The sequence below is a fragment of the Equus przewalskii genome, chromosome 17 (assembly GCF_037783145.1).
Source record: "Equus przewalskii isolate Varuska chromosome 17, EquPr2, whole genome shotgun sequence".
NCBI classification, from domain to species: Eukaryota; Metazoa; Chordata; class Mammalia; order Perissodactyla; family Equidae; genus Equus; species Equus przewalskii.
Window position 1 is genome coordinate 77,095,075 of NC_091847.1, and position 22,561 is coordinate 77,117,635.

The window sequence follows — 22,561 nt, forward strand, 5'->3', positions numbered from 1 at the left end:
TTCCTTTATAAACATTTAAAAGAGAGAGAGAACAATTTTAAGATGTGATATTTACAATATACCAGAAATCTAATCCTTTAAGGTCAACATAAAAATTTTAGATGTCAACACAAAAAAAGTGTGAAAGTATATGGATGCATGGCTTTTCAAAATACTTTTAGGGAGTATCTGGGCTAAAGTTTGAAGAACACAAGAAGAGCAGGTAGTTGTACAGTTTTAGAGACTTAATCTCTAAAATACTGTGCCCTGCTCAACCTCTGCAATTTTTGTCTCTTTTTCACAGACTCTGAAAATTCTGAGGATCTGAAGCTATAGGACTAAAATGGGAGGCCTGTATCTATCCTCGAGGATTGGTGCCTAGGGTTACTGTTATGTAGCTACGTTAGGCATTTAAAAATCTGACGTTTTCTGTATTGAAACCCTATTTGGAACATGATTTCGACGGGAAATGTATTTAAAATTCGAAACAGATTTAAAAATGAACCTTTGAAACACATCTATACGCAGGGAACTAGAGTTAAAATTACAATTTCTGCTAAATTAAAGATAAAATAGCAGTGTTTTATTTGCTATAGATGCCAAAACATTTGGCATTGTCAATGAGATATGTTTCATAATTACCTAATGTCATTTATCATAGAAGCTCTAAAATGAAATCTAGAATGATTTCTCTTGCTGAGTTGTTGCTTTTTTTTTTTGACACTTTGTATTATTAAAGCTACAAAATCTATAATTACTATTAGGACGCTTTCACTAAATGAAGCACCAGTAAGTTGCCTTACATTATTCACGTCAAAACTTCTGAGTCATGTGAAACAGAAGAGGGATTCTAGAGTATTCTTATGCTCAGAACAACTAATTCTAACAGGAGCTGTGCTAAGTACTTTTCATAAATTATCTAATTTAATCCTACAGGCAACTCTGTGTGGTATTATTTCGATTGTTTCATATAGGAGGAAACGGAAGCTTAGAAAATTCAGTCGATTTACTGCATCTCTAGCGGAGCCAGGAAATCTTATCCACCACTGAGCACTCCGCTGCCTGCACACAAGGGGTCAAGGAATCACATTTACTAGCGCTTCAAGTATAAATTCTTTTGCGAAACAAGGGCCGTCTAACGGTGCTTGACTCAGACGCTTGCCGGGTTAGCTCAGGTCGGTGGTGCTCACTGCGTGGACCGGCTTTGTTAAAACGCAGATTGCTGTCCCCCTCCCTCCCGGAGCGTCTGATTCTGCAGGTCTGCGGTGGGATGGAGAATCTGCATTTCTAGTACGTTCTCGGGTGATGCTGCTGCTGCTGGTCCACTTGACAACCACTGGTTTAGAAGTTTTGACCCTAAATCCACTGGAAGACTGTTGGTCGGCGCAGAGCGGTGGCAGCTCCTAACGTCCTTCCGAAGCCTGGGCCCCGCGCCCGGGACGTGTCCGCAGTCGTGGCCACCGCAGCCCCCTCCCGCTCGGGCGCTCCTCTGCTCTCCCCGCCGCGGGGACGCCCCCAGCGGCCCATTGGCTCGCGGGGCCGGACGCCCCGCCCCCGTCCCTGCCCGGGGCCAGCCCGGCTGAGGCGCCGCTGCCCGAGAGGGAATCCGAGCCGTGGCTCCGGGCGGGAGGCCATGCTGGACTTCGCCATCTTCGCCGTCACCTTCTTGCTGGCGCTGGTGGGAGCGGTGCTCTACCTCTACCCGGTAAGCACGCGCTCCGCCCTCAGGGCGTCGGCGCCGCCGCAGCCCCGGTCCTCCCGCCGCAGCCCCGGTCCTCCCGCCGCAGCCCCCGCCCGCGCGGGCCCGGCTCCTGGAGCACGTGACGCGCCCCGGGCGCGCGCACGGCCGGCTTGGAGGAGGGGCGGACGGCTCCGCTGCGGGGCGCCTGCGCGGCTGCGGGGGCTGCGGGCTGGGGGCGGGGCCTCCGGGTCCAGCGTCGCCACGCCCCCGCGGCCCCGAGGCTCTGAGGGACAGTAGGCAGCTCTTCGGCAGTCGCTGCAGACCCTGACCTCCGGTCCTTAGCGGGTCTGGGGGGACGCTCCAGGGCGCCCTGCTCCGTTCTCCCTTCCCCCTTCTCGAGGATTGTCCCGGCGTTTCTGTGCCGTCTGCCTTTCCGTGCGTCTTCCGAGCTGTCCCCGCCGGAACCCGAGTCCTGAGGGTACAGCAGACCCCTGGGGGCTCTCAGGCGGGGTGGGGCGCGTGGCCTTTCCGGGATCGCGGAGCTGACCCGGGAGGAGTCGCCTCTGGACGTGTCGCGCGCGAAGCGGGGTGGTGCTTCTGGTAAAGTCGGAGTGTAGCCGACCACCTCCAGGCACGTCGCTGGTGGCGGCGGAACTCCTCCTGAAGCGCGCCCTCGGAGCTGGTGCGCGCATCAGCCCGGAATCTTGCCCCTGCAGTCTGGAGCTTTCAGTGTGTCTGTTTTTCTGAGAAACTACACATTTAGTGGCCTCAGGTCTTGAATCTTTGATCATCTTTAAATGAGACTGACCTTTGATTAGCTAATAGAAGCAACGCTGTATTCTTTCAACCGATTACGTGCCGGACACGGTTCCGCGTGCTGGGAAAACAGCAGCGAACAAACCAGACACGAGATTCCTGACTCATGGAATTTATATTCTGGCGAGGGGAAACAGTGTAAACAGATGACATATGTAGAATGTTCGTGTGAAGTGTTATGGAGCGAAGTAGAGCTGGGGGTAGGCAGGATTGTTATTTTAAAGTAGGATGGTCAAGAGATGACAAATTTGAGCAGAGACGGGAAGGAGGTGAAGAAGCAAGTCGTTCACATATTTGGGGAGGCATTCCAGGCAAAGAGAACAGCAAGTGCACATCTTCGGGGGGAAGCATGCCTGGTGTGTTCCAGGAAAACGAGGGGACCAGTGTGGCTGGAGTGGAGGGAGCCAGGAAGAGACCGGTCACAAAGATCAAGTCAGATGATGGGGAGGAAGGGCGGACCTTAGTTGTAGGCCATCTTGTGGACTTGGCTTTGACTCTGAGGTTAGCCACTGGAGAGTTTCAACAGAAGAGTGACATTTAAGTTTAAGGGAATTTAATTTTGTTAGTTAAATTTTAGAAGAATCATTTTGGCTACTATGTTAAAAGAATAGACATCCCTGGGGCAGGGATGGAAACAGGCAGAGTAGTTAGGAGGTTGTAACAGTTTCTGTGTCAGATGGTGTTGGCTTGGACCAAGGTTATGGTAGCAGAGATGCTGAGAACTGGTCCATTGTGAAGATAAAGCCAGTGGGATTTCCCAGTGGATTGGATGTGAAATGTGAGAGAAGAGAGGCATCGAGGAGAACATCAAACTTTTTAGCCTTAGTAGCTGGAAGGATGAATTGACTCCAGGGAACATAAGGGCTTTGCTGTTGTTTTTGTTTAGTTTTATTTTGGTGGCAGGTATTGGGCTTCACAGAGATTAGGAATTTCGTTTTGGATGCGCCAGATTTGAGATGCCTCTTAGACATCCAGGTGGAGATGGTGAACTGGATATATAAGTCTTGAGTTTAAGAAAAAAGTCCAGGCTGGAGATATAAATTTGGGTGCTGTCAGTGTATAGATGGTATTTAAAGCTGGGAGACTAGTTGCCATCTCCCGGAGAGTGTGGTACAGGAGAGAAGAGGCCCAAGGACCAAGCCCTGGATTCTCCAATGTCGAGAAGTTGAGGAAGAAGAGCCGGCAAAGGAGACTGAGAAGGAGCAGCCAGGTAAATAGAAGGAAGCCAAGTGTTTTATGCAGAAGAGAGTAATCAGCCAAGTCAGATGTTGCAGTATGTCAAGTTAAGACCTGAGAATTTCGTAGTACTGATAATCTTAATAAGAGCAGTTTCAGTGGAATGGTGGTGGTAATAAACCTAAATGGAGTGGGTTCAGAGATATCCAGTATAGACAACTCTTTAGAGTTTTGCTGGAAGCGGGACTGGGAACTGAAAAGGGAAGCAAGGTAAAGGAAATTTTTTAAGGTGGGAGAAATGACATTGTGTTCATATGCTGATGAGGACTGTCAAGTCCGGAGGGGAAAACTGATGCTGTAAGAACAGAGGAGAGAATTGCTGGACCAATTTTCTGGAGTAGGTGGGAGGGGATGGGGTCCAGTGCAGGCGTGGAGGGATGGGGGTACATTTCATTTGGAGCACAGACACTTCATCCCTAGTGAGAGGGAAGGTGGGGGATATGGGCAAAATGTAGGCAGATAGGTCACTGTGGTATGGCCATTAGCTCCTGATGGCCTTCATTTTTTCAATGAAATAGAAGCAAGATTGTCAGTTACTGGTGAGGATAGGGATTTGAAGAGAGAGGAGGAGTGAAATAGCCATCTATCTAGAAGATTAGGAGAGTGATGGCCTAGGGAAGTGTGATTTCCAGGCAGCTCACTTGAAGTTCATGAAATTAAAATAAGACTAGTCAGCCTGGCTTTGTTTCTCTTGAGCTGTGTGGGTCCAGGGGCGGTTGACAGAAGGTTGGATTTAATTAGAATTGGTGCTTTGCTACATGATTATGACGAAAGGATACAGGGCAAAGGAGTGGTTATAATGACTGGCCATGGAATCTAACCTGGGTAAAGTGGAAAATGAGTATATGAGTGGGTTGGGTTACAGGTCTTTTTGGGGTAAAAATAGTTTTTAGAGGCAAGATACTAAAAGTAGTGAGAAGGAAAGATAGGAGGTGCTTGGAGATTTGGGTGCTTGATGTTAAAACTCTTGAGATGTTGAAGTTATTGGCAATGTCCAGATCTAGTGTACGACCATGGGGATGAGTGGCTGAGAGATGGCTCAGGAAAGAGGATTAACTTGTAGGAATAGAAGTCGCGGGGGTGATGGAAGACCTGGGGATGGTAGTCCTGGGCATCGTGTGGTGTCTAATTTAAGTTAGAGAAAAGGTCATAATAACATTATTCTGGATAGTCTCAAGGCAGATGGTAGCGGCGAGGCTACGATTATCAGGAAGATTGAAGTTTTGCGGGGTCTTCCCAGGTGCATGGCAACTTGGGATCCCTCTCATCCTTTTGGTTATTTGGGAGATGTGGATCTAGTAAAGGGCAGGAGCACATTTCACCTGGGCTTCTGGGGCGCCCTCTTGGTTTCTGCTAATGGAGTGTGGAGGTGGGTGTAGGAGCCGTTGTCCTCAGAGCGCACAGACTCCTAAGGCTCCCTCTTCCTGCGCCTGGGGGAGCTGCCGAAGCGCTAGGGGTGGACTTTGCACTTTGTCAGAGCTTATTCACTGCTACTTGTCAGCAGTGTATTCCAAATATTTCAACATTTCTGTCATAGCTGCTCAGTGCAGTTGTTCAAATATTCAAAGACTTCAGTTGCGTTTTCTTTCCTGTGAAGCTGTTCTTTCTGGAGCTCTCCATCATCCTTCCGCAGTCAGTGCTGGTGACCATCGTGTTCACTGCGTGGCTCTTGCCCTTTTACTCTCATTGTGGTATTTATTGCCCTTCACCAGGTTGTGTACCCTGTTTCCTGGATCCACATGATTCTCTTCTTTTTTTCTTTCACTTCCTTTGTTTGCTGTAGAGCGTCATTTTCCGATAGCTTCCTAAGAAAGTGCATGGAAAATACACTTAATGAAACCTTCCTCATTTGAAAATGTTTCTGTTCTAGCTTCACGCTTGAGTCATAGTTTGGGTCAGTATAAAATTCTAGGTTGGAAATAATTTTCCCTTAGGGTTGCAGGGGTTGCCACCCCTCAGCCTGTTCTTGAATCTTAAGGTCTCTTTCCGAAAGGAAGGTAATCACAGGAATGGAGAAGGACACCTAGGGTGTCTGAGGGATCTCTATACTGACATTTTACTAATTGTTAAAGCCTTGTGTCTTATCCTGCCTTTCTAGTTACTGAGGGCAAATCTGATTGCTTCTTGTGGGAATCCTCGTCTGCAGGCCCACAGAGCAGGCCTCTGAACCATGTCAGTCAATCACTCCAACCGCTAACTCTTTTGAAAAGTTGATTGAATTGTTCATCCACTGTTGTCTCCTCTCCCATTCTCTTTATCCTTGTTTCCTCCTTTCTTATCCCTTTACTTTCATTCTAACAGAATTTCAGGAGGAAGAGATAATAAATGTTATCAATCTACCATGTTTAAAGAGAAATCAGGAAGCTTGTTTCAGTCAGTAATAATTTCAGCCTAGAAAGTAAAAGGTAGGATTTTTTTATACCGTTGACTTTATCTTTTTCTTTTTTTTTTTAAGATTTTATTTTCCCTTTTTCTCCCCAAAGCCCCCCGGTACATAGTTGTGTATTTTTAGTTGTGGGTCCTTCTAGTTGTGGCATGTGGGATGCTGCCTCAATGTGGCCTGATGAGCACTGCCATGTCTGCACCCAGGATCCAAACCGGCAAAACCCTGGTATTTATCTTTTGGCATATATATTCCAAAGGAGGAAAAAAGTAAACTGTACAAAGATTTTCGTGGCATTACTTATAATAATGAAAAAACAAGAGAAAGAAAAGAAATAGCCCAGATATTTTACAGCAGTATAGAAGGAAAATGAATAAGCACTTCCAACTACATGATGTAACTCAGTTTAGCCTTTAAATGGTCAAATAAATAAATAAATATGTATTCATTTATATAATGTTAAGTAGAAAAAAGGTCAGAATGCTAGGTAGATAAACTGTGATAGATGCTAGTCAAAATCATTGACAAAATTCAGAATTGATTCTGGAGTTGAATATTTTAGGTTATTTTTCCTGTAAATAGTTAATTTAAAAATTATTTTATAAAAGTCTTATTATAAAAGTAGTATGCCTGTTGTAAAATAAAAAATAATGCTGACCCCAAAACACAGCAACCGTAAATGTAGTACAAAATTGTGAAAATTAAAATTCCCCAAACTTTTCCCCAGTTCATTCCTTAGAGGTTGTTACTTTAACAATTTGCTATGAATTATTTTGTTATTTATTTTTAAACCAGATACCTCACTGACTGTATGAACCTGAGGAATAGTGATTGTGTTAAAGCAAAAGACGAATATCATGTTGTATTTTGGTAAATTCTTTGAGTAGAAAGAGGTGAACTTTATTACGAATGAAACTATGATAAACATGACTTTTTTATTTTTTGAGCCAAGCCAGATGGGACCATATATAGACTCATAACAAAGAAAAATATTCTTGATTATATATTAATTGATGTAGAATGGATAGTAAATTCTTCAGACACTTAGTTTAGTTAACATAGAGGAAGAATATTAAGATAATTCTTTTCAATACAAAGAACTCAGGTTTTGTATTTAATATAGCAATAATTCCTGAGATTTAACCTAATTGGAAAGCTATCATTTAAGGTCCTGCGGAAGTCTTGGCAAAACACGTCTGACTTATGGGCTATATATGATAATTCGTTACACTAAACTAATTTAAAATTTTTTCTTAAGGCGTCCAGACAAGCTGCAGGAATTCCGGGGGTTCCACCAACGGAAGAAAAGTGAGTAATTATCTTTTTGGAATCAAGTAGAGTCAACTCTTAATTTTTTTAGTTTTGATAATTTTTGGTATCAAAACTAAACCATGTTTTTAGATCACTCAGCTTATTTAATTCCTTTTTTACTCTAAATTTATCTCTGGGCATACAATCTAAACTTTGTTAAGAACAGAAAGGAGGGTTGTTATAAATCAAAACCTTTAATTGCTTTCACTTCCCCTAGAGAAACAGGATTAAGATAGAAGGAAAGAAGGGGCTGCCCCGGTGGTGTTGTGGTTAAGTTCATGCACTCTGCTTTGGCAGCCCTGAGTTTGTATCCTGGGTGTGGACGTACACACCACTCATCAAGCTGTGCTGTGGTGGTGTCCCATGTACAATACAGGAAGATTGGCACAGATGTTAGCTCAGGGCCAATCTTCCTCACCCCCACCAAAAAAAAAAAAAGAGGAAAGAAGAAAAAATTGCCATAGGTGATCTGATTTAAATCAGCCAAAGATGTACATTGCTATCTCAAAATGAGGTGCTGCAAAAATTGGATAGTTTTCCAGTGTCTAGGTCAAAGATGTTCCTTGTGTAGCTTTCTTATTTGGCTTGAAGTGTTATGAATTGTCAAAATACCAGACAAATCTGTATCTAAATATAACTACAGAAAGCAAGAAGTCAAATATATTGAGTTTTGGATTTTGCAGTAATTTGAGTTTCATGTACCTTTGGTCTCATCTATTGACATAGTTAATTCAGAATCAGCTGTTGTTTTTCTGGTTTTTCCAAGTTAAATTGATTATTTTGTCAAATGTTGCTCTTTTCTCAGAGATGGTAATCTTCCTGATATCGTGAACAGTGGAAGTTTGCACGAGTTCCTGGTGCATTTGCATGAGCGATATGGGCCTGTGGTCTCTTTCTGGTTCGGCAGGCGCCTTGTGGTTAGTTTGGGCACTGTCGATGTCCTGAAGCAGCATATCAACCCTAATAAGACGTGTAAGTTTACTTTTCTTTCTTGTTAGCTGATCCTTATCTTTTAAGAATAGAAGTCTGTAAATGAAGACCCATGCATTGCTCTTGGATGGGAATAGCTAACATGTATTGAATGCTTTCTGCTACGTGCCAGGCATTCTGTTGAAGTTTTTGTATTTATTACCTCTTTAAGACAGAGTATAGTAAAATGGTTATTTTTTCATTCAATTTATAGATCTATACAATAAAATCCCAATGTAAATTCCAAGAAGATTTTTTTGGGAACCTGAAAAAATAGTTGCAGGGTTTATCTGGAAGAGTAAAGGTACAAGAGCAGCTAAGAAACATCTAGAAAAGAATATTAGTGAGGGGAAGACTGGCACCATCAGATAGAACGGTGGATTATAGAGCTAGATTAATTTAAGGAATCTTGTACTGTGTCAGGACTAGACAGACTGATGGAACAGAGTAGGTAGTCTGGTACATACACCAAGCAGAAACAATAAAGATAGCCTTTGATGATAAAGGAGAAAGATAATGAATGGTTTTGGGGAAACTGGTTAGCTATTTGGAAAAAATAAGTCTTAATCCCTGTCTTACTCTTTATATCAAAATAAATTCCAAATGATTAAAATTTGGAGTCATAAAAGTAGTAGAAGAAAACATGGTTAAATATTAAAGTTTTGAGTTTCTTAGAGTGACGTGAGATCTAAAAGCCATCAAGCACGAGATGAGTAAATCTGTCTCCATAAAAATGAAAAATTTCAGTACAATAAAAAACACCTTAAAAAAGGATGTAAAAGAGAGAGATGGGAAAATGTTGGCCGCGTATTACTAACATAATGTGTAGTAACGATTACTAGATTTCTGTGAAATAAAAAGGCACCATGAAGAAGTTTAAAAGAGAAATGGGGAAACTGTTTACCACCCATATATATAAAGTAAATAAAAACTAGCAATTCAATAAAAAGAAAATGCAGTTGTAGAAAAATAGACAAAAAAGGTAATTAAGAAAGAAGAAATACAAATGACCAATAAGCAAATGAAAAGATTTCAACCTCACTAATCAGTGGGATGCAAATAAAAATGAGATTTTTAACTCTCTGACTAGAAGAGATGAAAAATGTTGGCAAAACTCGTTGATGAGGGAGTGGAGAAACATAGAGTGTAAAGGTTTTACAGACTTTCTGGAGAGAAGATTGGCAGTGACCCTTGACTTACCAATAATATCTTAAGGAATTTATCATAAATTGGTAATCACATAAATGAGAAAAGACATATTAGTATTATTTATAATAAAAATTTGAAACAAACTTAAATATTTATCAATGGCTGAATAAAAGAGTACATTCAGACCTTAATATAATGATAGAGACAGTTTATTTTGTTTATCAAATCATTGTATAGCAATTACTACATGTCAGCACTATTGTAAGCCCTCTACAAATATTAACTCACTTAATCCTCAGAGCAACCTTGTGAAGTAGGTATTATGATTGTCTGCCTTTTGCAGAAGAGAGAGCTGAGGTACAGAGAGCTTGTTGTTTGCCCAGAGTCACACCATTGCTTGGTGATGGAGCCGGAGTGAAGCCAGGCAGTCTGGGTTGAGTTCCTGCTCTTAGTCACTAAGCTTTCCACAACGTGGAAGGATGCTGCTGTCAGGAAACACAGTGATGAGTCAAACCAGGCGTGGTCTCTGCCCCTTGCTGTTTATGGTCTAGTGTTGGGGAGTGGGGAAGCGTGCAAACAGTATTCAATGATCACACCGGTGAACTGAGGGAAGCGCTCTGAGAGAAAGGGCTGCAGTTCTTTGCGAAATCTGACAGATTTTTGTCTGTCTCTCTCTGTTAAGAAATGTTAACATGGGCCGGCCCGGTGGCGCAGTGGTTAAGTGCGCCCGTTTTGCTTCTGGGCGGCCCGAGGTTCGCTGGTTTGGATCCCGGGTGCTGACATGGCACAGCTTGGCAGAAGCCATGCTGTGGCAGGCGTCCCACATATAAAGTAGAGGAAGATTGGCACAGATGTTAGCTCAGGGCCAGTCTTCCTCAGCAAAAAGAGGAGGATTGGCAGTAGTTAGCTCAGAGCTAATCTTTCTCAGAATGAAAAATGTTAACAGTTGTTAATAAATCTCTAAAAGTGAGTGTCTCTGTATGGTGGGAGTTAGGTGAATTTTGTTCTTTGTATTTTAACGTGTTGTTTGGTTTACAGTGACGGTGTATTTTTTGTGTGTGAAGATGGTATAGTCATTAAAGAAACACTTGAAAATGAATGAAGGAGAAAAGAAAGGAAATTTTTGAACTCAGCTACATAATTTTAGGTGTAATGCTTGATGATTATACACAAACATCAATTTTGATTTAAAGTCAGTGGAATGAGCTTTTTTTAAAAAAATCAAAGATTGTTGATATGTAGATAGAAAATTTATGTAAGTAATAATGATTTATAGTGGATTTCCCAGTCAGGATATTGTATTCTTGCCAAGTTGGTTTTTTTTTTTTAAAGATTGGCACCTGTGCTAACATCTGTTGCCACTCTTTTTTCTTTTTCTTCTTCTCCCCACAGCTCCCTCAGTACCTAGTTGTGTCTTCTAGTTGTAGGTCCTTCTGGCTGTGCTGTGTGGGGCGCCCCCTCAATGTGGCCTGATGAGCCGTGTCTTCTTGCCAAGTTTTATTGCCTCTTGAACTGATCATATTTGGGAAAGACAGATAAGGGAATTGTGGAAAGAGCTGCGTGCTCTCAGCGACAATCCCATACCTCCTCGTCTCTTTGTTCTTTTGTTGGAGAGTTTTTATTTTGATTTAATGCTTTGATTTAGAAACGTTAATTTGTCTGTTTCAGCGGACCCTTTTGAAACCATGCTGAAGTCATTATTAAGGTATCAGTCTACTGGTGGGAACGTGAGTGAAAACCACATGAGGAAAAAATTGTATGAGAATGGTGTGACTGCCTCTCTGCAGAGTAATTTTGCTCTCCTGCTCAAGGTAAGGTGGTGAGTAGTTTGGCCTGGAGTTCTCTGATGCAGATAATAGTACATTTTTTGACTGTTGGTGTGTCTTGTCTTTGCTACTCTTTTCTTACCTGTCTTTCTAAGCTGATTTTTATTCTTCTGAAATTCTAAAACAAAATAAACAAAAACAAAGCAAAAGTATTAACATTTAGACTCCCTGTGTAAGTCGGAATGATGGGAGTCAGAGATCCTGAAAAGAATTTCTATATCGATAGATTTGTCCTTTGTTTTCAGGCCAGACTCTAAGCCAGTGTTTCCCAAAGCATGGTCTGTGCTCGCCTGAAGTGCTCTCACACTGAAAATGCAGATTCCCGGGCCTCTGCTTGGACGAACTCAGTCAGGGGAGGGGACCTGATATTTTGAGACGCTCCACACATGGTTTACAAAGGTTAACAATACTACTCCATCCATTTCCTTCTCCCTGAGGCTCTCAGGTGAGCCTGGTGTGCTGCCTGACAGTTCTCTGTCCCTAGACCTGCACGCTTGTTCCCGTGTTGCCGGGCCTCCCAGCCCCTGGGCTTGCTGTGGGTGTCCTGGCCGCCGCCTTGCTGAGTCTGTAGGGTCCTGCACGTCTGACTCCCCAGTGTCCTCTCCCCACCAGCAAACTCAGTCCACTTCAGTCCTTTGTTCTTTCTTCTCATTTTAAATAGTATAGTCTTTCCTTCTGTCCAAAGCTGATCCATCCACTTGTGCCCTTTAAAAATACTGTAATTTATAAAAGTGCTGTGTTCCTGTAGAAAACATGGAAAATCTGACAGTATATAGAAATCACCCATAATTTCCCTATAGGTATACATATGGTCTCAAATCATACTATATGTACAATTTTATATACTTTTCACTTTAAAACATAGCATACACATTTTCCCATGTCATTAAAATTTTCCCCAAAATAACTAAAATTATGCTTGTTTTTTTCTGGTAGTCATTTTACAAAATATGGAAAAATTTAGAAGAGTCCTAAGGAAAAAATAAACATTTTTAATAGTGTTCATTACTCAGTGATAACCATGTTTAGCATTTAAAATACTTTCTATTATTCCAGTCTTTTCTATGCACGGTAGAATTTTAATCATCATACTGTATGAATAGTTTTAGACTCTGCGTTTTTGATTTATCATTATATTGTAAACATTTTTATAACACTAAGTATTCTTTGAAAGTTACACTCAAAAAGAGTCTCTAATGTCAATTTTACCTGCTGAATACTTTTCAGGTTGATCTCCTTCTCCCGGCAGCCCTGCTGCTGTCCTCATTTAAGCTCCCATCACCTTCCCTGGGTGCTTGTTTCTCCACCGTCTCTCTGCCCTTCTCCCGCCTCTGTTTTCTCCCTTCTGCAGGGACTCTTAAACTTTTTTTATGACATGTACCACTTGGCAGTTTTGGTGAAACCTTTGGACTCCTGAGAATAACATTTTTAAGTATACAACTACAAAGGAAACCAACTATGTTATCAAAATACTATTTTAAACATCTTGTGATATCGTAATATATGTGCTTCATTATTAATGTATTAAATAACAAGATCTAGCAATGCTTCCAAAAGCTTCTGTGATTTTAAAGTAATGACGTTATGAGGGATAACACCATTATTTTGAGATTTTGCAATAACTGAAATATGATGTGAACATATTTGAAATCTCTATTGGTAAGAAAGTTAAGGGGCCTATAGTCACAATGAAAGGAAATGCTAAGTCTTCTGTAGAGGTTTGTGAAAAGTAAAGATTTTCCCCCATCATCCAAGTTCATGGGGTCCTGGATTCTATGCACAGACCCTTTGGTACCTGTGGACTTAAAGTTCAGAACCCTTGAGAATAGATGCTTTCAAAATGCAGTTCTTATTTTATCACTCCCTTGATCAAAAACCCTCACTGGCTTCCCTTTGCTTCTGGGACAAACTCTGAAATCTTTAATGTTGTCTTAAGACCATGTGTGATCGCCTGCCGATTTCCCCACCTCCTTTCCCACCTTCTCCTTCGTGTTGAAACTCTAGCCACGCTGGTTTTCTTTTAGTTCTCTACCTTGTTCTCTCCTGTCTCAAAGTCTCTGTATCTGCTACTCGCTTGGCCTGAGTTGTCTCCCCGATCATCCACACACCTGGTTAATGGCACTCAATCTTCAGGTTTTAGTTTAAAGGTCGCTTTTCCAGGGAAGCTCTCTCTAATCGTCCTGCTCTTCCTAGGGAGGTCCCCATTTTAGATGCTATCATAACATGCTATACTTTTCCTTCACAGCACTTCCCAGTGTGTAATTCTTTGGATGTCTGTCTCCTGAATCGTATGCTCCTTGAAGGGAGGATCTATTCTCTTTGATTACTGTGCATGGTTCTTGGTGTAGAATAGGCCTCAGTCAATACTTGTTACATCAGCAAAGGAATACTGACATTAATTCATTGTCTCCTCTTTTATCTCTATGGATCTCTTCTTGCTATTTCCTCCCCCAAAATATTGTTCGCACCTTGCTTGGCTAGCGCCTCGTCCAGTCTCCAGTTTAATTTCCTCTCTTCCCCATGCAGCTTCCCTAAAGTGCCCTAACCACCTGCATGTGCTGCATAACAAAGTCAGGTCGGTTCACTTGTCTCTCTCCCTTCTTAGATTGTGTTTTCCTTCCCCTTTTCATAATCCGCGTACTTCAGACACAGCTATTTGTTTTGCTGTATGTTTAAGGTAGCTGCTTGGGGAAGAGCATTGTTGTGTACTGCAAGGACTGTTAGGCTTGGGCAAGAGGTTTTGAGTCTGGCTTCTGTCGTTTAGTATCTGCACGGTGGTTTGTGTGTTACTTGACCTTTGCGAGCTTTTATTTCCTCTTCTTAAATTGAGGATAGTAGCACCCACATCACAGATTTGCTGTGAGGATTATATGAGATAAGGATGTAAATACCTAACAGCAGGTCTTAGAGCACACTAACCACTCATGAAATACCAGTCCTTCCCCTTTCCTTGAGAAATAGATTTTCCTGCCATTTGTTTGCTGCTTTTTCCTCCCACCTTGTTCTGTTCTGTTCACATTTCTCCTTGCTTATATTTTTCCTTCTCCTCTCCTCTGAAACTGCACCTCCTGGTCAGTATTTCCAGCTTGGCCAATGCATTCTCTCCCCCCTGCAGGGTTCTTACAGTTGGTGGCTTGTGTCTGTCTTGTTTGGAGGGTTACATAGAGATCCTTTGTGTTCTGCAGAGGTTAACTCCACATTCACTCAAAATGCACAGACACACCCCAACCCCACTTACTCTCGCATTATGTAGAGTAAATAATTTTTAAAATCATGGAAAATTTACAGAAACATAAATAGAGAGTAGTAAAATGACCATCCGTGTCCTCATCACCAGACTTTAACCATTATCAAATTAAACAGTCTTATTTTATCTGTACCCCTACTTTCCTCCCCTGTCCTCTGTCTAGATTGTTTTAAAGCAAATTCCAGACATCATACCAACGAGGACAAGCTTTTTTTTTGTGGGGAAGATTGGCTCTGTGCTAAAATCTGCTGCCAGCTTTCCTCTTTTTGCTTGAGGAGGATTGTCACTGAGCTGTCTGTGCCAATCTTCCTCTGTTTTATGTGGGACGCCTCCACAGCGTGGCTTGACGAGGGGGTGTAGGTCTGTGCCTGGGATCCGAACCTGTGAACCGTGGGCCGCTGAAGCAGAGTGCGTGAACCTAACCTCTTTGCAACCAGGCCAGCCCTGAGGACATGCTTTTTAGAGGGCCTAACGGTGTTTAGCATATAGTAGCCAGTTGGTTAGTTTTGTTTGGAGCTATCACCCCAAAATAAGTTGTATACTTCATATTGGCACAATAAACCTTTTGCGTTTTTTTTCTTGTTTTGGGTCCAGATCTGAGTTCTGTGTTCTGATTCTTCTCTAATCCTCTCAAACCTCATCCTGTGAATTCTGACTCCTTCCCGCCCTGACCATCTCTGCTCCGAGGCAGTGTGTACACCCGCACTCTAATTCTGTGAGTGTGATTTCTCTCTTCTGTATGCTTCAGCCCATATCCTTCTGTGACTTTTGGGCTAAATTCTAATTTAACAAGTATTTCTGGATTTTAAAATTTATAACTTTTGTCCAGAATCCTCTTAATTGACAGCTTAGTAATAATATTAATAGCCAAAATTGTTGAGTTCATTAGTTTAATAGCTTGTATGAACTCATTTAATCCTCACAAAAACTTTATAGGTAGGTGTTGTTACTTCCCTGTGTTCACAGATGAAGAAACTGAAGCACAGTAGCTTGTCCAGGCTCACATAGCCGGTAGACGGTAGCTTGTCCAGGCTCACACAGCCGGTAGACGGTAGCTTGTCCGGGCTCATACAGTAGGTAGATGGTAGCTTCTCCAGCGTCATACAGCTGGTAGATAGTAGGTCTGGATTTGATCCCAGTCGGTTGGGCCTGTCGCTTCTCTGTATCTTGGTTCTGCTACCCTGGAATGTAGTTTTGCTTGCTAGCTTTTCTCTGCTTCCTTTGTTTAGTCTTTTTTGAGTATTGCAGTTACAATAATATTCTAATTCCACCTAGTGGTGGAATAAAAATCATTTGCTTCTCTGCGATTCTAATAACTTCATAATAGTTACTGAATAATTACCTAAAGACTTTTTTCAAAAAGAAAGTTTGTATTCTTTCTGAACAACTGATATGTACTCCAGAATCTTATTTGTTTCTGCCTCCAGGTAGAATTGTATCTCAAGACTCATTTTTCTGTAATCCAATTTTATGTTAGTTGAAATTAGCATGGTCTTTTAATAAGAACATTCTGAAGAAGTCTGTAAGTTATATTGTATCTTATTTATTCAGGGCACATGATAAGATGAATAGTGTACATTTGTTGGGCCTTTCCAGTTTATATATCAATATGTGATTTATGTAATTTAACTATAGCTGGCAAAAGAATATGTCAGCATAGACGCATTCCTGTTATTCAACCACTGGGTAGTTCTGTCTTTTGTGTAAATGTGCATCTATCACGCATGACAAAATTGGGAAGGAATGAAAGCACTTGTCATAGATTTGGACATTTCTACCAATAATAAGTCAGTGTGTAACACTGTACTATCAATGAAGCTCGTCAACAGATTGTTAGAATTCCAGGTCAGTATAAACCAGTTGAGATTCACAAACTAACAGAAATTCACATAATCCTCTAGCAGACCTACTAGATATGTGTGCCTAGAGAAAAATCCTGCATGAATCATTTGTAATATTTGCATTGTTTTGTAGAGTACTTTGCAAAGCAAGTGGATTAAGCCATGAGCAGATAAAATGCACTTATGTGATACAAGTGACAGTACTGGTAAGAAAATTTTTATGGTCATGGCTAAAAAAAAAAAGGCCTTTACCAGAGTAGGGTGAAAGCATTTAATCTGTTAGTTGCATAATCAGCAGTGATCTGATACTGTAGGGAGATACTCACAATTAAAACCTCTGATAAGTAACGTACTGTCCTAACAGGTTTTTGGGAAACCTTTTGGGTCCTAAATTTGGTGTTTGGGAATACCATTTATAGCTTTTTTTAATTTTTAATATCTATTGTCTTACAAAGGAAAAGTCACCGTAGAACTGTTTGACTACCTATCACTCAGAACTAGGGAAAGATGTACTATGGATTTCATTTAAAAGCCAGCTACGTACAGAAAGCTCTTACGCATTATTAAGAAAAAGATACAAGCCCCAATAGAAAAATGGGTAAGGAAGTGAACATACAGTACACTGGTGAAAACGTGTAAATGGCAATTAAATATGTTAAACTGAGGCTAGTCTGGTGGTGTAGTGGTTAAGTTCACATGCTTTGCTTCAGTGGCCCAGGGTTCGCTGGTTCAGATCCTGGGCATGGACCTACACACTGCTTGTCAAGCCATGCTGTGACAGCATCCCATATAGAAGAACTAGAAGCACTTACAACTGGAATATACAGCTATGTACTATGGCTTTGAGGAGGAGGGAAAAAATAAAAGGAATATTGGCAACAGATGTTAGCACAGGGCCGATCTTCCTCACCAAAAAAAAAAAAAAAGGCATGTCTTAAAAAAATTTGAAATTTGTCTAAACTCTACCAATAATTTAACAACAAAAGAAGGCAACTAAAGCAATGTCAAGATATTTTTTACCTGTTAGATTGACAATTCTGTCAAAGGTATGGGGAATGGGCACTTTGGTATTGCTGCTCAGAGTGTAAGTTGATACCTGCTTTGTGCAGGACAGCACAGCAATATGTATCAAAAGATTAAATGACTAATTCTTAAGTCAGCAAAATAGATGTATGTACCATGATGACTGTTGAAGCATTGATTATTGTAGCGGAAGTTGGAAAATACTTAAATATCCAATAATAGAGGATTATTTAAATGGATTAGAATGAAAACACTAAGAAAGATGGCAAAGATGTTTATTCACTGACATGGGGAGATGATTTTAAGGTTGTCTGTTAGTTTGCTAGGGCTGACATAACAAAGTACCACAAACTTGCTGGCTTAAACAACGGAAATTTATGGTCTCCCACTTCTGGAGGCTAGAGGTCCAAGATCAGGGTGTCAGCAGGGTTGGTTCCTTCCGAGGACTGTGAGGGAGCGTCTGTGCATTTCCAGTTTCTGACAGTTTGCTGGCAGTCTATATCTTCCTTGGCTTATAGATTTATCACCCCAATATCTGTCTTCATGTTTATGAGGAGATCTTGCCGTGTATGTGTGTGTGTCTCAGTGTACAAATCTCCCCCTTTTATGAGGACACAGTCACAATTGGATTAAGGCCCGCCCTGATGCACTCTTAACTCCATCATCTGCAGAGACCCTATTTCCAAATAAGGCCACCTTCATAAGTACTGGGGGTTAGGGCTTCAAGATCTTCTTGGGGGACACGATTCAATCCATAATAGATGGCAAGTGAGAAAACCAGTGTACAGAACAGTTTGTATAGTATTACTGTATTTTCCAGAATATATCTATATACACACATATGCACACATATACATGGAAACACGTAACTATAGAAAAACATGAAAAGCTACATACAAAAATGTTACCAGTTGTTATCTCTATCTGGGTTGAATTTAATTGAAATTAATTTCTATATTTTTATATTATTTAATTTTCTTTCACATTAATTAACCTGTATTACTGTACAATTCGAAAGGACAATGACCTATTCAACTATCAGTGATAGTCTCAGTATTCATTGAATTTTCGTTAGGAACAAAGCTTAATAATTCATTGAATAATTAAAACCAAAATTCAGTAATTTATTGAGTTTTCTCTAAGAACAAAGTCTTTTATTCATGGACTTTTTAGGACTATGTATTTGGGTTTTTTAATTCTCACAGAAGCTGCTAATATGCAGGAGTTGGTTTGGGGAGGATTATGTATCCTGCTGTTGTTATTGCATTGTTCAGTATTTATTATCAGATTTTTTTCCATTTTAGAAAGCCAAAAACCGTTCTTTGTAAAAAGCCAAATTTTATAAAGTGAAAGGTCTAATGTTCAATGACTTTACATAGAGAGTTATGACATACATTACTAGTAAGACAGAATTGAATATTTAAAGAAGTATCTAATAATAACTTTTGAGAGAGTTCTTACTCTCTGTCAGAAATGTAACTTATTCTTTGAAGCAGAGACAGGACAGTCATTTTGAAAAAGGGCTTTGGTAAATTCACTAAATATTTGTTGAGCACCCGGGATTTGCTGGACACTGCTAGGTACTAGAACTACCAATACAAAAAGCTGTCCTTAAGAAGGTTTATATCTAATGGTTGTCAAATACTGGTCTTTAACCAAGTATTACAGTGATGCTCATTAAAAGCGTTCATTCTGTTTAATGTTGGAACCAGTTTCAGACTCCGAGTTTCTGATAGCAAACTTTTTGCTACTTTGTATTTCTCCTCCTCTTAACTCTTCGCTTGGCCCTCATCCTGACCCTTCATCTCAGAACACCTTCTATTTTTGAAGTTCATCAGTCTTCTGGTTTTCGTTTCCTTCTTGCCCGACATGAATGTAGTTTTTCCTGTCTTCCTTGCTTACATAGACAGAGGCAGAGTGGTTGAGAGCTTGGGCTCTGCATGGGGCTGCCTGGCTTGGAACAGGAGCTCTGTGGTTTTTGTTGTGTAGCCGTGGGCACGTTACTGTTTTCTGTGACACACGTCCTCATTTGTAAAATGGGGATAATAACAGTTACTTGTCTCATAGTATTGAGGATTAATGAATCGATACCTTAGTAGGTGCTTTCAAAGAGTTTTCCATGGTGGTTTTACCATTTACAGTCCCGTGGCAGTGGATGAGAGTTCTGATTTTTCTGCATCCTCACCATTCCTTCGTATTTGTAGACGTATAGGGTATCTCATTGTGACGTTAATTTGCATTTTTCTGATGGCTAATAAAATTAAGCATCTTTCCATGTGTTTATTGGCCAGTTGCAGATTCACTTTCGTGTAGTGCTGTTTTAGGTCTTTTGCCTATTTGTTTTGGATTTTTCTCTCGTTAATTTTTAAGAGGTTTTTAAAAATTCTGAATTAAAGAATTTTGTTGGCTATACATACATATACATACATGTATATATATAGGAAGTGTCTTCTACTGTGGCTTGTTCTATATGCTCTTAGCTCGTCTTTTAGTGAATAGATACTGATTTTAGTGTAGTCCAACTTAATACTTTTTTGTCTTTATGGTTACTACATTTTGTGTCCTATGTAAGAAATCTTTATTTACCATAATGTCATGAAGATATTCGTCTGTGTTTTGTTCTGAAAGTTTTACTGTTTACCTTTCACACTTGGATCTATAATGCATTTGGTGTTTATAATTGTGTAGAGAATGAGGAACAGGGTTAACATTCGTTTTTTTACATACGGGTTATCCAATTGACCCAGCATAACTTATTGAAAAGATCATCCTTTCTCCATTGTACTGTAATGTTACCTTTATCATAAACCACGTGACTGTGTAGGTCACTTGATTTGTGTAAAGTTATCTTTACCTGTTACGGAGTCTTCCAACCCAGGAACATGAAAGAGGACCCTTCCACTTGTTTTTGTCTTTAGTTCTTCTCAATTGTTTTTTTTACTTTTCAGTGTAGAGATCTTGTACAACTTTTATTAAATTTACTCGTAGGTATGTAGTGAGTTTTTTGATGCTATCATAAATTGTACTGTTTTTAAATTTCATTTTTTGTTTGTTGCTGATATATGCAGTTGATTTTTGCATATTGATCTTGTAGTCATTAGCCTTGCCAAATTCCCTTATTAACTCTGATAGTTTATCATGGTGTCTGAGATTAATGACAGTTTTATTTCTTTTCCAATCCTAATACCTTTTCTTTCTTTTCTTGCTTTATTGCCAAATATTCTGTTATATTTCTAATGTCTTTAGGCTCTGCAGTACCTTCTCTCTCTTTTTCTTGATTAACATTTCTAAAGGTCTTTTCAGTGTGGATCCAATCAGGAGAGAGAAATCACACAATTATTTAAATAGGGAAAGTTTAATATAAAGAATTAACAACTGTAACAGGGGATTGGAGTAATGAGAGATTGGCTAGTCAGAAGTAAAGAGAACTCTCAAGAATATAGGAATAGCAGGTATAAGGAGCAGTCACCAACTCCAGGCCTGGGGCAAGGCAGAGGGCCTGAGGAAGAGCATGTGCCTCCAGGGCTGAGATCCAGGCTCTGTTGGAGGGGTCACAGCTGTGGATGGCAACTCTCCACGTCAGAATCTTCCCTTCCTCAGAGTTTGTTCTTGCTGCCTCTTGTGGGTGGTGGTTTGCTGGTTTAGTGTCTTTTCTAAACTGTTTTTGTGAAGTCTGTATTCTTTGTTATGTGTGGCCACTGAAGCATCTGTCTGTTAGCTTAATGAGTTAGCTGGTGTTTTGACAGATTTACCTCAAACACTTGTAGCTGACAAAAGGAAAAGGAAGAAAAAGAAAAGAAAAAAGAGAAAGTTATTCTTCCAGTCTTTGCGGGTTGGCTTTGCGTTGGGGTCCTCCTTTAACACTTATCCAGGCTTCTTACAGCTCTACTTTAGCTTTCACGTCCTGCTTGTTTGGAGCCAGAAGACCTGCCAGATGTGGAAGCTTAGTCTTCTCTGAGCCTTTTCTTCTTCTTCAGAGTCTTCTCTGAGTCTTCTCTTAGCCTTTTCTGAGCTTGTGTCCTGCCCTTGGGCATTTGCTTGGCTTTCTTAATTCTCTGGTATATGCAGAAGCTTTTAAAAGCTTTTGTTCCCACATTGATCTCTTCTCCCAACCTCTTACTTCCCCAGCCTCTTAGGCTGTTTATTGCTTGTCCCAAGTGTTGTTTCTCGTCCCACCTGTTGTAGCCACTACCTGTGCCTTTAAATGTTTTCAGCAGAAGCCACCCAGGCACGCATCCTGGCTCTGGCTGTGCTCAGAGTTGGGCAAAACAAAGGGAAGCCTTTGCACCAGTCCTTCATGGGAGCTGCCACACAGGTGAGGCTCCAGTCACAATTCTTTGAGGATGATGTCTGTATTCCTTCCTAGCAATTAGCACCTGGAGTACAGGCCACTGTTCTCATAGCTGCTGCCTGTCTGGGGCATGGAGGTGGTAGACCGGTTGTTTAAAATCCCGCAGTGCTCTCTCACACAGAGCAGCAGCTTCTTTCTTCATCAGACCTGCCCCTGGTTGTTAGAAGTTTGTGGACTGTGTTCCAGAGTTTTGCAAAAGTTGGTTCTGACAGTTTTCGCCGGCTCATTACTTGTTTTGGAGGAGGAACAGAGTTTTGGGATTCCTTACTCCTCTGTTTCAGTGACCATTTTGGTGACCAGTGGTGATGGTGCTTGTAACAGTGCCACAGAGATGTCAGGTCTCTCTGTTGTCTGCAGTGCTGCTGGCCTTTGGCTACCATGCTACTGAGCTGGGGAGAGAAGGGAGATGGAAATAACTTAAGGTAAAACATCGCAACTCGAGCATCTTACCGAGGTTCAGTTGTTTCTGTTGGATTGACGCTTCTCAGTGGGTACTGAATTTTGGTTAGTTGCAAAGTGCTGAAATGATTGATTTTAGTTGTTTAGTTGTTTAGTTGTTTAGCACATATTTTCATAGTTTTAGAGGGAGAGCAAAATCAGCAAGGTCCCCACTCCATGATTCTGGAAGTCAGTCTCTCTTCTGGAACATTTTGGAAGAGAATAGTAATGGGAAGCATTATAAAGACAAAATAAATTTTCAAAACTATGATAATGGTATATCTATATATCAACGAAATAGACAATGTTCA

General features: G+C 40.9%; 1 protein-coding gene across 7 annotated transcripts in view; it reads left to right on the forward strand.

The window, feature by feature from the left end:
- The first annotated feature begins 1,001 nt into the window (after positions 1-1,001).
- Positions 1,002-22,561, forward strand: part of CYP20A1 (cytochrome P450 family 20 subfamily A member 1) — a 55,332-nt gene continuing 33,772 nt past the window's right edge. Inside the window, exons 1-6 of one of the 7 annotated variants that reach the window (XM_070580859.1) lie at positions 1,946-2,138; positions 6,014-6,117; positions 6,225-6,323; positions 7,354-7,403; positions 8,212-8,378; positions 11,193-11,335. In XM_070580859.1, coding sequence (XP_070436960.1) covers positions 6,255-6,323; positions 7,354-7,403; positions 8,212-8,378; positions 11,193-11,335 — 429 coding nt within the window. In that variant the 5' untranslated portion in view covers positions 1,946-2,138; positions 6,014-6,117; positions 6,225-6,254. Of the gene's footprint in view, positions 1,685-1,891; positions 3,687-6,013; positions 6,118-6,195; positions 6,324-7,353; positions 7,404-8,211; positions 8,379-11,192; positions 11,336-22,561 lie in introns of those variants that run through there. The other 6 variants (XM_070580857.1, XM_070580858.1, XM_070580856.1 and 3 more) reach the window with 6 other exon arrangements.